General features: G+C 44.7%; 2 protein-coding genes across 4 annotated transcripts; one reads left to right on the top strand and one right to left on the bottom strand.

The window, feature by feature from the left end:
- Positions 1–117: 117 nt before the first annotated feature.
- zfyve21 (zinc finger, FYVE domain containing 21) lies at positions 118–11,052 on the bottom strand. Of its 2 annotated transcripts, XM_006632180.3 has the most exons (8): positions 10,859–11,052; positions 7,722–7,772; positions 6,664–6,832; positions 5,698–5,773; positions 4,480–4,571; positions 3,714–3,767; positions 1,763–1,893; positions 118–1,225 (listed from the first exon to the last, which is right to left on the bottom strand). In XM_006632180.3, the coding sequence occupies exons 1-8, from the start codon at positions 10,982–10,984 to the stop codon at positions 1,190–1,192; spliced, it is 735 nt and encodes a 244-aa protein (XP_006632243.1). In that variant the 5' UTR covers positions 10,985–11,052; the 3' UTR covers positions 118–1,189. The 2 variants fall into 2 exon arrangements, with proteins under 2 accessions (XP_006632243.1, XP_006632244.1); XM_006632181.3 differs by lacking the exon at positions 3,714–3,767 and having other exon boundaries at positions 10,859–11,051.
- Positions 11,053–11,110: 58 nt separating this feature from the next.
- Positions 11,111–17,739, top strand: xrcc3 (X-ray repair complementing defective repair in Chinese hamster cells 3). 2 transcript variants are annotated; one of them, XM_069193135.1, is made up of 8 exons: positions 11,111–11,218; positions 11,465–11,589; positions 11,954–12,091; positions 13,024–13,236; positions 13,896–14,050; positions 14,333–14,545; positions 15,114–15,160; positions 15,516–17,739. In XM_069193135.1, exons 2-8 carry the CDS (start codon positions 11,535–11,537, stop codon positions 15,811–15,813), a joined length of 1,119 nt encoding a protein of 372 aa, XP_069049236.1. In that variant the 5' UTR covers positions 11,111–11,218; positions 11,465–11,534; the 3' UTR covers positions 15,814–17,739. The 2 variants fall into 2 exon arrangements, with proteins under 2 accessions (XP_069049236.1, XP_069049235.1); XM_069193134.1 differs by lacking the exon at positions 11,111–11,218 and having other exon boundaries at positions 11,426–11,589.
- The last annotated feature ends 46 nt before the right edge of the window (positions 17,740–17,785 follow it).

The following is a 17,785-nucleotide window of genomic DNA, read 5'->3' as shown; positions in this document are numbered from 1 at the left end:
TACAGTTCTTGTTACAAATCTGCCTTCTGTTGGGGACAGATGTGTTGTTGGGACCTGTACTGTAGAAACCAACTTGTCACGTTTTTACCTACCTTGTGATCCACAAATAAACCAATACAGAATTTCAAGAATTTATTAAAGAAAGACATACACACAATAAAAATTTAATACCGGCAGTGCCAAGATGTCTTACAGGCCCCACCATCAACAAAGAACCATACCTATACACTACAATTAAAATGCCACACACCCATAACTGGCAAAGACCCGATGCCATGCCTCAATGTAGAGTACAGTATAATACTTTTTATAATGAAGTTTTCCTATAGGGAATAGTGTAAGAAGTGTCTGCTCGTAGCAAGCTCTGTTTTCACCCCACCTCCTGTGACTAGCTCATAAAGAATAATGTGTTTCTCCTCAAAGCTTTCATTACAAGCATGATCATAGTTTTTTTTTAACAAAACAGCTGATTTAGGTCATACTGTCCATCTGCCTTTGCAAGCCTGGCTCCCTGAAAAGGACTGTTGTCCTATATTGTAATGACAACAGCACTACCATGTATTTTAGTTAATCTGTCCAAATAATTCCTCTCTCTATTAACACACAAACATGAATATGTGCTGGCAGCCAGCAAATGAACAGAAATCAGCGTTTATGTATTATTGCATTGTGCCTATTCTTTATTTTAAAAAATAGGTAAAAGTGAATTTCACACTCTCACGCTATATATGAATGTTACTGGCAGAGTTGGCTGTTTCTTAAAGAAAAATACAATCCTTTACATTTAAGGAAGAACTGGCATAACCCCTGGAAAACCGAATATTAAATTCATCCTTTAGTGTAGGAAAAAAACAATTGTACATAAATGCTACAAAAAGTATAGTAAATGCTTTGGCAGTAAAAAGTACTTACACTGCCACATCAATTAGTTAAAATAGGAATATATTTAACAAAATATCTTTACAAAATTGAATGCATGAGACTACATTTAAAGCATTTATTAAACAAGTATATATTGCACTAGAATCAGTAAATACCTGTGGTGCCCCAGAACACTGAAAATAGGAATACACCGTGTCTTAACTGAGGCCAGAAAGCTGAATATACAGAATGCAGGCATTTCAAAATACAAGTGAAACTATAAATTAGGAAATACTTGGGCTGTCTCCCTCTCCTTTACACGGTCATGTCACTGGTCCCGAGATTCATACAAAAGTTTTGCAGCCTGGAGAGAGAAAACAAAAGAAGAAACTTAACATACAATTTTCACGACTTTGCATAAGCCACGTTAGATTTTGCATTTCTGTGCACGTACAAAAGAATGTGCCTTCTGACAGAATCTGCTCTCACTTCTGTTCTAGTGGAATATGAAAAGGCTGTGTAAGCGAAAGTGTCAGGAAGCAGTGTAAGCATGCTCAAGTGCTTCCTTCAGCATTTCATACAGAGATCTACACTTCCTCTCAAAAATCAGATGCGTTCCAACCCTGTACAACAATCTGGTACAGAATTATTTTTTTTGTGTCAGCCTTCCACAACGCATCTGACAAGTAATCGTCTGATCTCCAATTATAAAAAAAAATCTCACTTGTTTCTCAGTTGTGAATGATTTGGTTGCAGCTGTTCTGACTATACAAAGTAACAGGAAAAAGTGAAGGATTCTGTGTTAAAACGTAGAAGATAGAAACACTAAGGAACCACCACACTGAGCTCCTGAGCAGGGGTCAGGGGTCAGGGGTCAGGCAGCAAGCTGCTCCTCTGGTACCTTGTGCATGGCCGCCAGCCACATGGAGGCAGTCTTCTTGTCATCTGCGACCTCCACCCGCAGCTGCTGTAGCTCCTGTGAGCCCACAGATTTATACTGGAGCATCATGCCAGCAGCCCTGGAGTTTCCCCCTACACACAACACACACTGGGGCTTAGAATCCAGGTTGAGCACAGACATTGATGAAATTCAGCTACATACAGCCTTTGCAGATCATGCCACTGCCTAAAAAGGGACTTGTACCATCTTTCAGATATCAGAATTTGAGAGGGGCTGGTTCTACCAGAGTTCTTTTAACACATCAGTGGTGTGAACCAAGTTGAACAGTTTAACAGACATCAAAACACAAACAAATCCCTAGGACAGCGTCTGAGGGTCTGAATGAACTCTGGACAATATGGAGTTTGACCAAGGATAGAACTGTCACTCAGAAGCACTCTACTGGGTGAAAGAGGTACTGCTAAGTCTGCCAGCAAATTTATTTTCATATTCTCAACAAAGCCTTTCAAGCGTTTTACAGGCAATATATTTTGGAGTTAGCACACCAAGCAGAACAAAAATGAAGTGGAAGGAAGGAAATGCCCACTTTCATACACAGCTGCACACAAATAGGCCTTTCATGTTCATTAACGTCTGGTACAAATTTCTTATTTCATTAGAACTCCGTCCACCGATCATTCAATCTTGAGGTTTTTAAACTATGGCTTAAAGCACATAGAACAGAGTTCGTACACAATACATGCAGTTCACTCAAAATAATGCAGCCTAATACCTTCAGGGTGCACAAAACATGACACACCACAGGCAAGGGGTCATGCACTAGTTCATTTAATGAGATTGCCAAAGCCATAAGGACTAATTGGGAACAGAGAGGAACAGAAACTGTGCCCGGTGAAAATACGTCATTAGAATTAGCCTCAAGGTTTCAAGGGGTCAGTAGTCATCCAATTCTGCTGGCCTAGCATAAACATTGCTATGCAATGATCAGTTTGAGTGAGAGGACGCCACCTACTTTAAATTAGAACTGAGAAACAGATGGGCAAAACAAGTTACACAGTGCAAATGTAAATGTTTTGTGTGTATTTCTCTGCATGATAAATAAGCTCTCCTTTTTTTTTCCAGTGGGGTCAGAATACCAATCTAAATTAAATCAATTTTAATTAGATAAGATTGACAAAAGAGACCCAATACATGGCATGGGGAAAAATAAATAAAAATGGAACATATCAGTTCCTGTGTTGAGAAGCAGATCTACACGTCTATACGTACCGATCAATTAAGTGCATTAGGATGAGTTAGTTAAATTATATCGGAAATCAAAAAAGGGACTAATGACTGTTATTTCCATTGTAGAATTCTTTTTGTTGGGAAGGAAAAATCATTCCATACTAATGAAGTTTTAATGGGAAAGCAGTAATTGAGATTCAGCTGAGTAGGGAGCAGGTCACCCCGAGGCTACAAAATGTCAGTAGGAATTCTCTCAGTTGACTTTCTTTGCAACTTTAACTTCACTTTACAACTCACACCGCAGAAATCCTCCAGCAGACAGAAGGCAATCTCATTAGAGGTGATGAGATGGGAGAGCTGGGGACCAGTATGCGGACAACATTGGAGCAGAAGTGTCACACTCAATTCCTGGATGGCCACAGTGTCTTCTGCCTTATGTTCCACCTCAGCTCTAAAGCACTAAATGCACCCAATTAACTAAATTGATTACGTCAAGATATCTATGCAGGTCCCAGAATGTTTTCTAGTCACTGCACTTTGAATCAAATGTGCCTTTGAAATTAACTACATAAGGTCTTGGATATTCTTAATATATCCAATTAACCAAATCTGATTAATTAAGCAACTAAGTGCACCAAGGTAGGATGAAAGCCAGAAACCTGTGGCCTTAAGGATTTAAGAATGATACCCTTGGATTAGATTCCAAGATTAAGACAGAGCTGACCTTCAGATATATACTGACTCTCCAGCAGACTGGTGTAAGTATGAATGTCTTTCTCTGAAGGCAGGCGACAGGATAGGCAGCCCGAAGACAGTAAAAAAGGAAGGTTAGGTTAAAGACATTACAGGGCATGCATCTTGAAAGAGGTCCAGCCAGCTCCTTCCCTTTGACACTGCAGACATGTTTACCTTCTGCTGTGCCATAACATTCATGGCCAATCGACTGCACTACAGCTGAGGCTGACCACTGCACAGAGACAGAACGAGGAGACCTGCCACGAGCAGGGCTCGAGAGTAAACAATTTCTGTAGTATGAATGCAGTTGTACAAAAAGGAAAGACCGCGAGTCTGTGATTATTAAGAATCTTGAAATATATCCCGTGTACCCTGGTTAGACAAAAACAAAATCATGCCTGTTTGTCAAACTTAGTCAGGTCCTGTATGAGCAATCATTCAATTAGGAAGAATTCGATTCCCAGAATGAGAGGCAATGTTAAATATGGAAAAGACAGCTGAATGTGGTTATTTACAAGCTAGAGGTTCCTCCTGGCCAGCAGCATTACAGAAACAGGTGCCATCAGTCAGATCCCATGCGAAGGAGAAGATTCTCAGCGATGTTTTGCTGCTGCCCTCCGTAGGACAGAGGGTTTGTGTGGTGCCAGAAGAACCAGTTTGTTAGTACTACAAATCGGACCTCAGGTAAAGCACTTTCATTCATACCAGCAGTCTTCCTTCATAGTGCTTAATATGAGCAAACATTACAGGCTCACCTCCAGGTGTAAAGCCCTCTGTCAACATCTGTATGCTAGAGATTCGGGACAGCTCCACTTCAAAGTGGCTTTCCCCATCCAGGAAGAGATACCTGGCAGGAAAACGGAACAAGGGTGCTAAACACCAGAACATTTAGGAAGAATCCCCAGCATCAGTGTAGCTCACAAACCACTTGTATCCATGGTGCCAAGGTGTTCTGAAACAGATGCACTCAGGGACAACCTTTACTGTCAAAGCTGAGTCTCTAATAACACCTTTTAAATTATTAAAATGAGAATAGAAGTTCTAAGAAATTTATAATTTTGCATGGTTGTCACAGGGAGTTTCTGGATGGTCTGGTTTGTTTCTGCCAGCAAGAATGATTAAGCCTAAATTTCCTACTATCTTTAACCTACATTTCAGCCAACAAAGTTTACCCTGACACGGCAAGATACTAACAAAATAGAACAAGTTCAAATATTCAGATCGTTCCCCAGTGGCAGGAACAGAACAAAGAATTATTTTGCGATTCCTGCAGCTGGCATAAAGTCACAAATCAATACAATTAGTGTACTCTGCCTTACTGGTAAACATGACCTGCTGAGAAACTCCAGTCTACTGCTCCATGCGTAGCTTGTAATCTTTAACCTACTTCCCTGAGGATTTTATTTTGTCGTACTTCTGCAGCTGCCAAGCTTTTAATTTAATTTATTTATTTAAAGCTTAGAATTATAATTCTACTTAGCTCCATTTTTACCAATTATAATTCATACTACACTCTGAAAGGAGCATTAACTGTGGACCACTCAGTTTCAGTGTACAATTCCTCCACTAGAGGGAGTGAGAACGTCATAAGAAGCAACTTTGCTTCTTATGACGTTGAAATTGCAGAAAAGGGACAAACGTTGCTCTTGCTGTCATTTTTGTAATTCTGCTACAACATCAGAAATCAGAAAGGTGCTATTTTTTTTCACCTTCACAGAGCAGTTTATAAAAGTTTCTCGTTGGCAGTAAACCTCCATCTAAAAATTATAATGCAGTCCTGTGGATCACCTTCAGGTACACTTTATAGGAGAGAAACTGGAAATACCCAAGACGTGTCGGTATCCACTATTACGTTTCCTGTCATTAATCACAAAAAGGAAACGTCTTTAGGTTATTAGCTTTCTGCACAGAAAATGAACACACGTACTTATTGTACATTAGCCCGAGGCACACAGAACTTTCTGCAAGGATACCTGTGATTGTTAGAGAGCCGGCACACCATGGTCTCCAACTTCCCCAATGTGCCCAGGGACACCAGGAAAGTGCCACCTTCGGAAACGCAGGGAGAAAACAAGTTTATAACACCTGCCGATACCCACCCACTCCACGGCGGGGTTCACCTGCTGCAGAGGCGTCAGTGCCTGACTTCACACTTCCAGAGCTGTTTCCAAATAACAGCTGCACGGAGGGAAGAAGATGGAGAGAGAAAGACACAAGGAGAGAGGGGGAATGCGGGGGTGTGTGACCGAAGCTCATTTATTCTTTTACAGCAAGCCATGGGTTACACTACAAAGAGCCATCATCACAGACAGAGCAGCTACACCACCACTAACGAAGGCTCGGGCTTTTAAAAGGTTTTTTTTTACCAAGGCATTCAACTCCAGGGTAACGACTTTTAAAGTCCACCAAATCATGCAGCCAAGCGGAAAGTTAAATTGATTTTTCATTAAGCCTGGATGCTCTGGTCTGGAAAACCCAGAGGGCAGGGCCTGTTTTTATCTTCCCAGACACACGGGGCGCATCGTGTGCACTGTACCAGCAAGTGGAAACTAGGACAGGAGAAAAGGAAATGCCCCAGTGTCGGCAGAGCACTTAGTGCTTTTCCTGAGGTCACCAACCTCGCATTATAGAGGAAAAAAAAGGACAAGACAGCGGTCAGTGAACTTGAGTGAGCTCAGGTATAGATACACAGTGATGTGAATTTGTTCCTGAAGAGCCTTAGTCAACTGGATTCCACAACACACCTTCAAAAACATGATATGGGAAACGGATATGCAAAACTCGAGGGACCGTAAACAACCAGAGAAGAAAGGTAACAGTTTGGAGAAGTGCAGGCTTGACAGTCCATGAAGACGCCAGCACCTGAAAAGGTGGACGGACAGCCCCTGGAGTTCAGCATGCAGCTTGCCTGCAGCCGGGAGGAAGCCCTCCCACCTCACCGTTCATCAGCACTTTAAGCTGCTTGTCATAGAACTCCATCTCCTTCTGCGAGACGAGGCTGCACTCCGCACACTGCCGCACAGGGTCGACGAAACACATCCGCGGCAGAGACACCTTCCTGCTGCAGCACTTGTCACAGAAGCACTTCCCACACCTCCGGCAGTGGTGCTGCGCACAGAGAGACACGGGCTGAGCGCCGACCAGCACAGCACAGGACCAGCCAGGCCCGGGCCTCTGCAGGCGTGCAGGTCCGGGGAGACCCAGACAGCCCCTGACTGACAGAGCAGGCACCATTACTGCTTTTCCTACCAGGTGTGGTCGGTCTAAGCATCACGTTGCAGCTGAAACAATAAGATCCCTGCAATGTTACTTTTCATTGTTTCTTTCAAAGCACTCACTTTCGAGGTGCCAGCCTGCATTGGAGCTGTGTCTGATGTCAGCGCGACGGCTATAGAAATGCCCTTCATCAAACCCAGATACAATGGAGCAGCCTGCGGCTGGCATTTCACTGGCTGCGATGCCAGACAGACGACCGATTTGATGACATAATCCTGCGCAAGTACCAGCTGACATCTTGAATGCAACAGCAACGAGGTTTAGAGTTTAGAAACTCACTGGGATTTAAAAACAATATAAAGGCAAAACTACGGGAACATTAACGGCTTTTGCTACATGAAAAGATGCATAACATTAGAATTTTCTGCAGCCCAGTAACTGGGCTGCAGAAAACAGGAAGGAGAGGAATGAAATGCAAATGAAGTTCAACACTGCTGCGGACAGTATCAGAGTTGTGGTCCTACAGGAGGATATGAAGGTTTACACACTTATTTTAGTGTCAACAGTAGACAGCAGCATCAGCGAGCTTCAGCTTCATTTACTCTCCACACTGAAAAGTAAAATAAAAACACTTTTTGTCTTTCTTTTTACTCTGGATATGCAATTGACCTCTTCCTGTTAGTTTCAATGCTTCACCTCCATTTTTAGAAAAGAACAGCACTTGCCGTGTTCGTTTTGAAGGGATATGAGATAAGCGAAATGGCTTTGCCGACTGTCTTACCTTTCTCGTGAGAAAATCGAACTTGGCATCACACTGCATACATCTCGGGCACTGAAGGGAAAGGAGATTCATTATGGCTGACACAAGGCTGCATGCTGGTAGCTGAAGAGCCCTATAATACGAAGAGTGGTGGCATAACTGTAAAACAACCATACTACACATATAGAACTTGTGGCACTTAAATTGAAAACCGACATTTAGAGAGACTGGCAGCTTAAACAGCATGCAACATTGCTACACAAAGAAACAGACATCTGGAACTAGATTTCTTGCAATATTCACATCTAAACTCTGGTACAGAATACTCCTTTGATTCACTTTATATAAAAAAAACAACACAATGCATTATGACTCTGTATGAATCCTCTAACCTTACACAAATAAGCCTACTAATGATGCAAAAACCACTTCGAAAATCAAATTTGTGGTCCCTATTTCCATTAGATACATTTCTCACCTTAAACAGTACGTGTCCAACAAGTTCCTAAATGTGTTGGATGGGCTGAACGTCTTACGTCTACATTCATTCGACATTAAAGGGCCTGAGGCACAAAACTGTTAGCACAGTGCTAGCAGTACATTAAGGTTTTTAGATAAAAACACAAGGTGGTTTCATCAGGCAGAAGCTAGTGAGCCCCATGGTGATTTAATTCAGTAAACTGACTGACTCATTCATGCTTGTGTCTTACTGGTCTAAAAGAAATGAGCGTGCCTGATCAAACGTGTGCAAAGCTACCACTTTTGTCATCTTCCGAAGCCCGGTGCCACAGGGATGCTTACCCCAAACAGCTCTTAATAATTCACTTACAGACTCATCCCATTACCAGGGCTACTTCTAAAACACTCAAATGTATATGGGACCTAAGCTGACTGTGAGAATGATTTGTTATGCACCAGCAATTAACATATTCAATAACTCTCAGAACCAGGACACTAGGAATTATAGAAAACATCCTATTCCTTGGTATTCCAACACCAAGACTAGATCATCAAACATCCATGGAAAACTCTGGAAAAGGGCCCTGTGGTACTTTCAGCACAAGTGCCCGGAGCCTGTGTGTGACTGACTGGTCTCTGGATAAACTGCAGGGCTTCACAGATCCAGGCACAGCACCCACAGAGACATATGGAGGGTTGCACACCATGTGACTTCTCCACAATCCCCTCTGAGGCTGTGCAAAGCTGGCAGGATTCTTGCTTCCTGTCATCACATGGCAGGAATTCAGCACAAACGGCACATTCGACGAGAAAAACAAGGGTGTTTACAGCTCGCTGCCTCATCACTGGAGAAAAACTGAGTCAGAGCTCTCTTCATATATTAACAAATAATGTGCACAGGAGGCTACATGGTGACACGGTTTAAAATAAAAACCACAGCCCAGTATTCGCCAGGGAAGTCATAATGTGCTACAGGTAAATGTTTGTCCTGAGCAGGGACAGTTTGTGCACTCCCTTCCCTTGTCTTCAATACAGCTTTCTATCCAAAGTGCGACTTATTTGACTATGACAGCAAAGAAGGGCTCATCCAGCAGCCCAGAAACTCAAGAAGGTAAACATTTACTCTTCGGTCAGGCACATGATCTGATGCAACTCTGGCTCTGCAGAGGAAACTGAGCAACACTGCAGTCCAAGAAACACCTCACACTTACAGACCTTAATCAACTAGATGCCGAAACTTCATTTATGAGTCTTAAGAACGACATCCTGGTAAACAGCATCTCCTATAAATGACCATGACATGGTACACAAGTTTCCCCATTGCTTGTTCTCGTTTGTGTCTCTCGGGTTATCTTAATCTCCAGCTCCCTGACAAGACAGACCACCTCCACCTGCCTTAAACAGACAGCAGTTCAATCTCTTAAGCCAGCAGAGTCAGATGCTGGTGCAGTTGTAGTGCAGTCTGCGACGGAGATTAGGATACTTACAAAAAGAGTAGACCCTGCTATGTCCAGGACTCTAATACCTTTCATTACAGAACACCAGCTGGGATTATACGCTGTATCTTGCAGCGCACAATTGACAAAAGCTTCTTATACTCAAACGGCATGGAAAACGCAGCAGACAAAATCATGGACAGATAAAAGGTTTCTATTTTCATAAACTAATGTGGCTCAGAATTATACTACTGTACAGACCATCACCTGTCCATTGGCCGAGTGCAGCAAGGATACATCTACCAGCTCTCTTTGGAGAACAGAAGCCTTCTTGGCCTTGTGATTTATGTCATCGTCATCGCGTACTTTCATTACAATTTTGGCAAAACAAAAAAAGAAACTATATCCAAGGACTCATCTATTCATCTCTTACTTACAGATGATTCTCACAGAAACAGATTTTCAAGGACTTAGGGTTTACTACGTGCCAGATAAAACAGTGAAGATTAAATGATCTATATTCTTTTGTGCATGTTTCCCATCAACACAAAACGGCCAGATGTTAGGAAAAGTAAGAAAACATGTTTGAAGACCGCATCTCACATGCCGCTAAAACTAAATTGCGTCCCATTTGCGTCGAGCTACCTGCAACAAACTTCAGATCCAGTTTGCGAATACAGAAGCAAACTAGCCGATTAATACTACAAATCTGCTGTCCATTTTAAATTTTAGCTGCTGTTGCATAACCCCGCAACGTGAACTGCGTTGTTAAATTATTCTTCATCCGGGCTGAGTTGAGTGCTGGACAAACTGGGCACAATCAGCAGAGGTGTAGGGTATTACCAAGTGACAGCGTGTACGTACTGTATAATAAAAGGAAAGCTCTTAAAATCTTAAATCTATTTGCACAAATTATATTAAAATCGCCGCTACGCTACGAGGATGAGAGCTGAAGCACAACAATAACATGAGTGCGTATCGGGCTCACAGAGAAATGACAGCCGCGCTTGCATACCATGCATAGTTTCGTCATTCCTTTAAACTCGAGGTCAATTCAATAAAAAAGACGCATTGAACGTGAAACTGGAAAGCGAGGCTGTAAACTACTTTGCTGCTTTAGTTGTTTTTTTTTTGTCCACCCCGTTCGCTACAACGTAGACAAAAAACGCACCCAGCACAGTGAGAAGTCGTTCTGCGTAGCTGCCAAACGCAACGCCCCGGACCCACTGCCTCTACCCCGTCAGCTCTCTCCCTCAACCTCACCTCTTTATCCGGCACCCACTGGGGCTCGTCCAACGCGAAAGGGCTATTGAAGGCCCCATTCTCGGGTACCATACGAAGCCCGCTCGGACTCCGGACCAGCTTCTTGCCGTCAGGCACAGAGGACATTTTTTTTTAACGCCACAGTATTCCTCCCCACCCGCACCTGGCAACGCCTGCTGACTGACAGCCCCGCCGACCAATCGCAACACGTCCGGCGCTCCGCCGTGGTGGAAAAAGATTGATGGCGACAAAAGCCAGTAGGACGAAGCCTTTCTGTTCTGATCCCTCCCCCCTCTTCTACGCGAGGGACCCTTGAACTTTGGGTGGACAGAATGTTTCACTTTTGGCAAAACAACGGGGGTGAGTGTGAAATCTTGATGTAAAATCCGCATAATAACTAACCGCCTAGATTTAGAAAAATACACTCTCTATTATTTATAATATTTCGTTTTAATAAATCACCTCAGCGGTCTTTAATTAAGATATTTATTGTTTAGAAAATATTATTATTATTTTATGTCTCCCCTAAAAGAAAACAGATTAAGGTTCCTGAATGCAGGCGGGCGATTTCGGAAATTGTGATGTGCGTGTTGTTGTTGTTGACAGACAAGCTGCGTGCGTTAGCCGAGGTTGTGTACTAATCGTGGCACTGATTTCAATTGCGAATGGGGCTGCGATGGACTGGGACCAGTTAGAACTGAATCCAAGAGTGATTACGGCTGTGAAGAGAGGTGACTGTCGCCGCTTCTTTCTGGTTAATTCGTCTAGTACCGTACAAGTTAATTCGATCCGAAATGCAGGTTGGATGCTGAAATCGATTATCAGCGGAGAAGCTAAGATTTTCATCTTTCTGTACGTATTAAATTGCTGGAATGAATGACTGCATGGGAGTTTCTATTATTTATGTTTACAAAACCCTTGTAAAGGTCAGGAAAGGGTATAGGGACTAACTTGGCACATTCGAAGTTGTCCTCTGCCCGGTCGGCATGTCCTGATAACGCGCTGTAGGTGTTGGCGTATCGGTTAGATATCCGCATGGTAGCCAGAAAAACGAAAACGACTTCTGTGCCTTTTTTCGCCTTTGTTTGATATCAGCGAACCTGAAGTCAGCGCGGGAGGTTCTGAGCCTGTCGGGAGCAGACCTGCAGCGTTTGACAAAGCTGTCCCAGTCTGATGTCCAGCAGCTTCACAGCGCTGTGGCAGCATCCTACTGCCGAGAGCCTCCTGTCACCGGTAAACCGTCTTTCACAGGCATGCGGGGTTTTCGTGACTTCAGTGTCTTAAATTCCTTGCACCTCTGTGTAGGGTGAAGAGTACCCCCCCCCCATCCATCACGCAACAGGACCAGCTGTAGTCACAGCGGTCCTTCTGTTTTAAACCTGCTTGCTTGCTCTAAAACTGACGATACAGGTCAGTTGTGTCCAGTCCTGGTCCAAGAGGGCTTATGTGTCTGTGGGTTTTTATTCCAGACTCCTGAGCGAAACCAGCTGGTTACGATTTTAACGGGACCATTTTAACAGCTTCTCCCAGCTCTTCAGGTACTGCTGCTTTAAAAACACACAGAAAACGTGCAGACACACTTACCGGCCCGTCAGGACCAGTGCTGGACAGGCCTACTACACTGCAAGTGCACAAGTCATAAACTGAATTCCTGGGCACACAAGCCTGCTTAAGTTATATTATGCTCTTTGGATTCGGCTAAATTTAACACAGTTGAAAACCAGCTATTCTGACATGCTAAATACAGAGTCTGTGCAAACTGACTTTTAGGTTCCTTTGCTTCGAGCAGCTGTGTGGGCAGGAGCTGCGAGGATGTTCTGTGCTGGGCGCCAGGGCTGCACTGTGTCGGTTGCTCTGTGTCTCAGGATCTGCGCCTGTGGCTGGAAGGTTGCCGGTTCAAATCCCGCAGCCGGCAGAGGAATCCTACTCCTTTGGGCGCCCTTAGCAAGGCCCTTAACCCCAACTGCTCCAGGGGCGCTGTACAATGGCAGACCCTGCTCTCTGACCTCAAGCTTCTGCCCCTGTCTGTGTGTCTGTGTCTCATGGAGAGCAAGCTGGGGTCTGCGAAAAGACGAATTCCTAGTGCAAGAAATTGTATAGGGCTGATAAAGTGATGTTATGTGTCTCCGACTGCCTTCACCTGCTCCTTCTCTGTGTGTCTGCAGCGCTGCAGCTGCTCCGGGGGGAGTGCCCCTCTCTGGAGCCCAGCCACAGGCTCTCTCTGGGCTGCCCAGTGCTGGACTCCCTGCTCAGGGGGGGCGTCCCGCTGACTGGTATCACCGAGATTGCTGGCGAGAGTGGGGCAGGCAAGACTCAGCTCTGCATGCAGCTGTGCCTGTCAGTGCAGTACCCCAGGGAGCACGGTGGACTGGGCTCGGGTGAGTTTGTCTTCCGCACGTGCAGACACAACGCACGCAGCCGAGCCACCCAGAGAAATCAGTGCAACTCCCATTGAACACCCCTTTTATCCATTTTGTAGGTTTATAAGCTGTTTAAAAGCTGTTTTTTTCTTCACACATTTCTTTATGTGGATTGTTCAAAACAAGCTCACAGGCCTGAAATCCTCTGTACTTGATGTTAACTTATATTAAAGTTCCCATCTCCTAAAACCTGCAATTGATCAAAACTGCTATGCAGAGGAAGTCCTGCTTTCTTAGCTGCTTTAGGGCAGCCCTCTATATTGGTGATAAATGGTAAGAACATTCTCTCTCTGAGCAATGCACAGGTCCTTTGTTATTCTTTCGGAGGTCAGAGATAATGAGCATCATCCCATGTAGAAAAAAAAAATGCCCACAGCACGTAGTTTCTTGCATCAGCCCCAACACGTTATTTTCGGGAATTTTCACCTGCAGTCCTTGAAAGTAACTTCTTAAAAAATAAAAGGCATGTCCCTGCACCCAGCGCTCTCTGGACTGCCTCCTTTCCATCTGAGAGGGGTTTTAGTAAGTGCAGGCTGCACTGCAGAACTCTGAAGGGAGCGTGACAGTGTGAAGAGGCTGGGGACTCAGGGGCTCTGTGTGTTCTGGTTTATGTGCAGGAGCTGTCTATATCTGCACAGAAAGTGCCTTCCCCTCCAAGCGCCTGCAGCAGCTCATCTCCCTGCAGGCCAGGCTCAGGCCCGAGCTGCCTCCGAACCTGGTTACCAGCATCCAGTTCAGCAACAACATTTATATCGAGCACGCAGCTGACCTGGTAGGTGGCACGCAGCTCTTATGGGAGGGCCACATCTTACGTGTGTGCGCCATTCTTTAAACTTGGATACAGGCTGCTGACGGCAGAGCCCAGCTGCAGAGAGAGAAGGGTTAAAGTGTGCAGTGTTTTGAGGAGCGGGGGGGGGCTGGGAGAGGGACAGGAGAAGTAAATGATAGCACTGACTCTAGGCATCTATAGTAATTGTCAAAAGTGTGTCATTCTGTGATAAATGGTAAGGTTCTAAAGATGCAGACATACTGCTGTTTTCACGACACCCTGTAGGAGGCGCTGCAGGTCTGCGTGTCGCGCCGGGTTCCCATCATGCTGTTGCGGGGGATGGTGAGGCTTGTGGTGGTCGATTCTGTCGCTGCTCTGTTCCGCTGCGAATTCGAGGCCAAGGAGGCCCGGGAGAGAGCGAGGCACCTGCTCGCCTTTGCCCAGAGTCTGCACCGTCTCAGCCAGTCCTTCAGCACCCCCGTTATCTGCGTCAACCAGGTAACCACCCAGCATCTCCCAGTACACCTCCCTGCTCCCTCTGCACCTCTGCCTTGCTGTTTCGTTGTCACTTCACTCTTATCCTTGTTCAGTTGTAGTGGGGTTGCAGCCCTGGGTTGTCCCTGTAAAATGGCTGTTAGGGTCAGGACACTTGCCAGGTTAGCAGAAATAACCTGAGAAGAGGCCATCTCAGACTCCCACAGATCAACTGCTGAAGCAATTTACAGGAAAATCTGCCAATCCAATATGAGCGTCCACGCTACCTACAGACACGGCTTCACTCCTGGGGTGTATCTGAGGCCGCGCTTTATGTTTTGGATCTTTCACCTCTCCTTGTGCAAGTCGTGTTTGTTGAAATCTGTCTCTTTATTAAGGAGTTGTATTTTCAAAAGCATGTTGTGTTTCTTAGAATAAAAGTCGGACCCAGGCTCTTATTTTTTATATCCTTTAGAACCCTTTTCCAGTGTTTAGCTGATAAAAGCAGGTTGACGTTCCTGAAAGGCTGTTGCGAGTGATCTGTTCTCCCCCCCTGTCCCTCTTCCCCGTGGGTTGTGCTGTGGGCTCCCAGGTGACGGACGTTGTGGGCGACTCTGATTCGGCGCGGTGTAATTTTGGGTAAGTGCAGAACAGTTCCTATTAATCTGCACTTTAATAAGGGATGAACAAGAGGTGGCATTCATTAAATTGGGCATTTATTGCCCATTAGAGAAGGTAAATGTAACATGTTTTTTTAACTTTGTGCTAAACATGTTCCACCCATTCTTAATCTGAATGCAATTTAAATTGTAAATATAGATCATGTCTCGGGGGCAGGAAGAAAAACCTGCAATATTCCAGTTTACCTTTTGTTTCATTAGCAAGGCTTTTTATCTTAGACATATTATAAATTTGTAGCACAGCTGGAAAATGAGTGTTCTGGTTTGTTTGTTTTTTTACATCTGTGATTAAAAGGACTTTCCTGTCCCCCCAGGCTGGTGGATCGTAGGGTGCTGCCAGCTCTGGGCATCACGTGGGCAAACCAGGTGCTTGTGAGGCTGATGATGAGCCCACTGTCAGGGTGGGATGCTGTAAGGGCAGAGGGCAGTAGCTTGGTATCCAGGCGACTGGAGGTGGTGTTTGCACCACACCTGCCCCAGGCTTACTGCATCTGCAGTGTGGGCAAGGAGGGGGTGAGAGGAATCGCTGTGCCAACGCAGTCTGCTTCAGCACCTCACATCCCCGGGACAGAGCCAGCAAACTGCACCACCGACGTGAACAAGGACACCTAAACCCTCCTTCTGCGCCACCCCTCCGGAGGGTCGATGGCTTTTATTTCTGAAACTGCCGCCTGTGGTTCACGTTTCAGTAGCGCAGGATTTGCGAGGACATGAGACTTTACAATAATGAACTAAAAATTGAGTTCAATACATTATGCAAATAAATTATTTTAAGAAGTGGGACTGGGATCTTGCAAAACCACACAGATCAGCTCAAGTCTGACCTGATACCTGCAATTTCTTTTCTCTTACACATCGCAAGAGCTGCAAGAGAACAAGTGACTATTTGTCTACTGAACCATAGGTGTTTGGAGAGATTCCAGCGGGAGTAGATGATACTCAAATGCATTTGCAAATGATGTTCAGACAGATGTTTAAGACTTCCTGTTTATTAAGGCGAGACCTGGAGGTCACCTGATGCCACTTAGCAAACATTCCACCCCAGTCTCTACTTGACTCGCCGCTACGTGATCTTTTCAACGTGAACAGGTGGGTGGGACCAAGCTGAAGGCTGGACAGATTGGCAGGGCTGTAATAAGCTGGTCTCAAGGGGTGAGTACAGTCTTGAAACTACTTGAACAGCATTTGCAAATGCCTTTGTATGCAGGCCTGCTCCTATGCCTAACTCCCACGCCATCAGTGGAACACGCACTCGCTAGATGCTCCTCACCCACTTTTCCGCACCAACATGCTGCACTCCATGCTTCCCTGGAGCTCAGAGAAGCCTCATCAACACCACAAGCGTGCAAACTTTGTTTCAACCTTCATCCTAGAAACTGAATCGCACAGTGTTGGGAAAAAAGGCATATATATATATAAAGCACACAACCCAGCATTTAAAGTAATGTATTTAGTCTTTTCTCAATATGACATACATCTGCAACACAAAAGTCACCACAGTAAAACGATGCAGCCAGCAGACAAAGCTGACCAGTCCATAGGGAGACTGCAGTGTGCACACGGCTGATTGCAGGTGGTCTCTTCCTCTTGACCCCTGCTTTGTTCTCACAGCAGCACATACAAGGGCAAATGGGAAAGGAATACAGCAAATGCACACTATGAATCAAAGCTCAGCAATACAGAACAGCATCCACTAAGAGAGATGGGGGTGGGGAGTGGGGGGGACAAAGCTTTCTCTTTTTATTTTTCACTGAATACAGGTTATTTTGAAATAGTCACTACTTCAGGTACTGTCACGCTTGGAAGATCAAAGGTCATTCTGCCAATGTGTTAATCCCAAGGCCTCCCTATACCGGGAAAACTCATATCCTGAACAGAATATTTAGTACTTAATAGTTTGCAACTAAATTCTTCTTTTCTTCACTTTTAATTCAAAGCCGACCTTCAGTTACAGAAGGTAAATCTTCTGTCAGTCACTATAGCGTGTGGGGCTTTTGTTTTTTGACAGATATTACTGGACACTAATGTGCACCAGGACTGCCTGTCTTGCAGAAGCTGTCGGTTGCAGAACTGGATACAATGAGAAGGCTCACATTTCAATAAACCTCTGTGGTTTCTAGTACTGTGTTGCTGTCACCTGACAGTAAAAGGACCAGGAATGTCGGAATGGGACAGATTCCAGAATGTTTGCAATACGCTGCTAGCCCATTAGGTTTAAGTCGATGCAAATACATTACTGTTATTTTTCGCCAGGCAGCAACCTGAGGTTTCATCAGCCCTATTTCTCAATGTCCCTAGTCTGTGTGCAGGCTTCTTTCTGAAGGTAAAAGTGCATCTGCTGCCAAAGTTCATATGGAGAGTTTTTTTTTTTTTAAAATCAGGTGTCTAGAAAGTCGAATCTCTTCAGGCACAATGTGGGAAGAATAAAGGAAGGAGGAGTCCAAGGCAGAGGGACTGTTCTCTGTTTTTGATTGTGTGTCCTCCATCTATCTGGCATTCACCCTGCTCTGCGCTGCCACTGTTCAATGAATAAAAAGATCGCTCCCTCCGAAGACCCCGAGTCTCTAGTTCCAGCTGTGCCAGC

This window comes from Lepisosteus oculatus, chromosome 8 (assembly GCF_040954835.1).
Source record: "Lepisosteus oculatus isolate fLepOcu1 chromosome 8, fLepOcu1.hap2, whole genome shotgun sequence".
NCBI lineage: Eukaryota > Metazoa > Chordata > Actinopteri > Semionotiformes > Lepisosteidae > Lepisosteus > Lepisosteus oculatus.
Note: the sequence above shows the minus strand (reverse complement) of the source record. Positions and strands in the feature narration are given on the sequence as shown.

Coding starts and splice junctions, on each gene's coding strand:
- xrcc3 (XM_069193135.1), top strand. CDS start 11,535: ATGGACTGGGACCAGTTAGAACTGAATCCAAGAGTGATTACGGCTGTG. Junction 11,590..11,953: donor GATTACGGCTGTGAAGAGAG/GTGACTGTCGCC, acceptor GTTTGATATCAG/CGAACCTGAAGTCAGCGCGG. Junction 14,546..15,113: donor CCGTTATCTGCGTCAACCAG/GTAACCACCCAG, acceptor GTGGGCTCCCAG/GTGACGGACGTTGTGGGCGA.
- zfyve21 (XM_006632180.3), bottom strand. CDS start 10,984: ATGTCCTCTGTGCCTGACGGCAAGAAGCTGGTCCGGAGTCCGAGCGGG. Junction 4,572..5,697: donor CGGCTCTCTAACAATCACAG/GTATCCTTGCAG, acceptor TTTTCCTGCCAG/GTATCTCTTCCTGGATGGGG. Junction 1,894..3,713: donor GAGTCAGTATATATCTGAAG/GTCAGCTCTGTC, acceptor TGTTGTGTGTAG/GGGGAAACTCCAGGGCTGCT.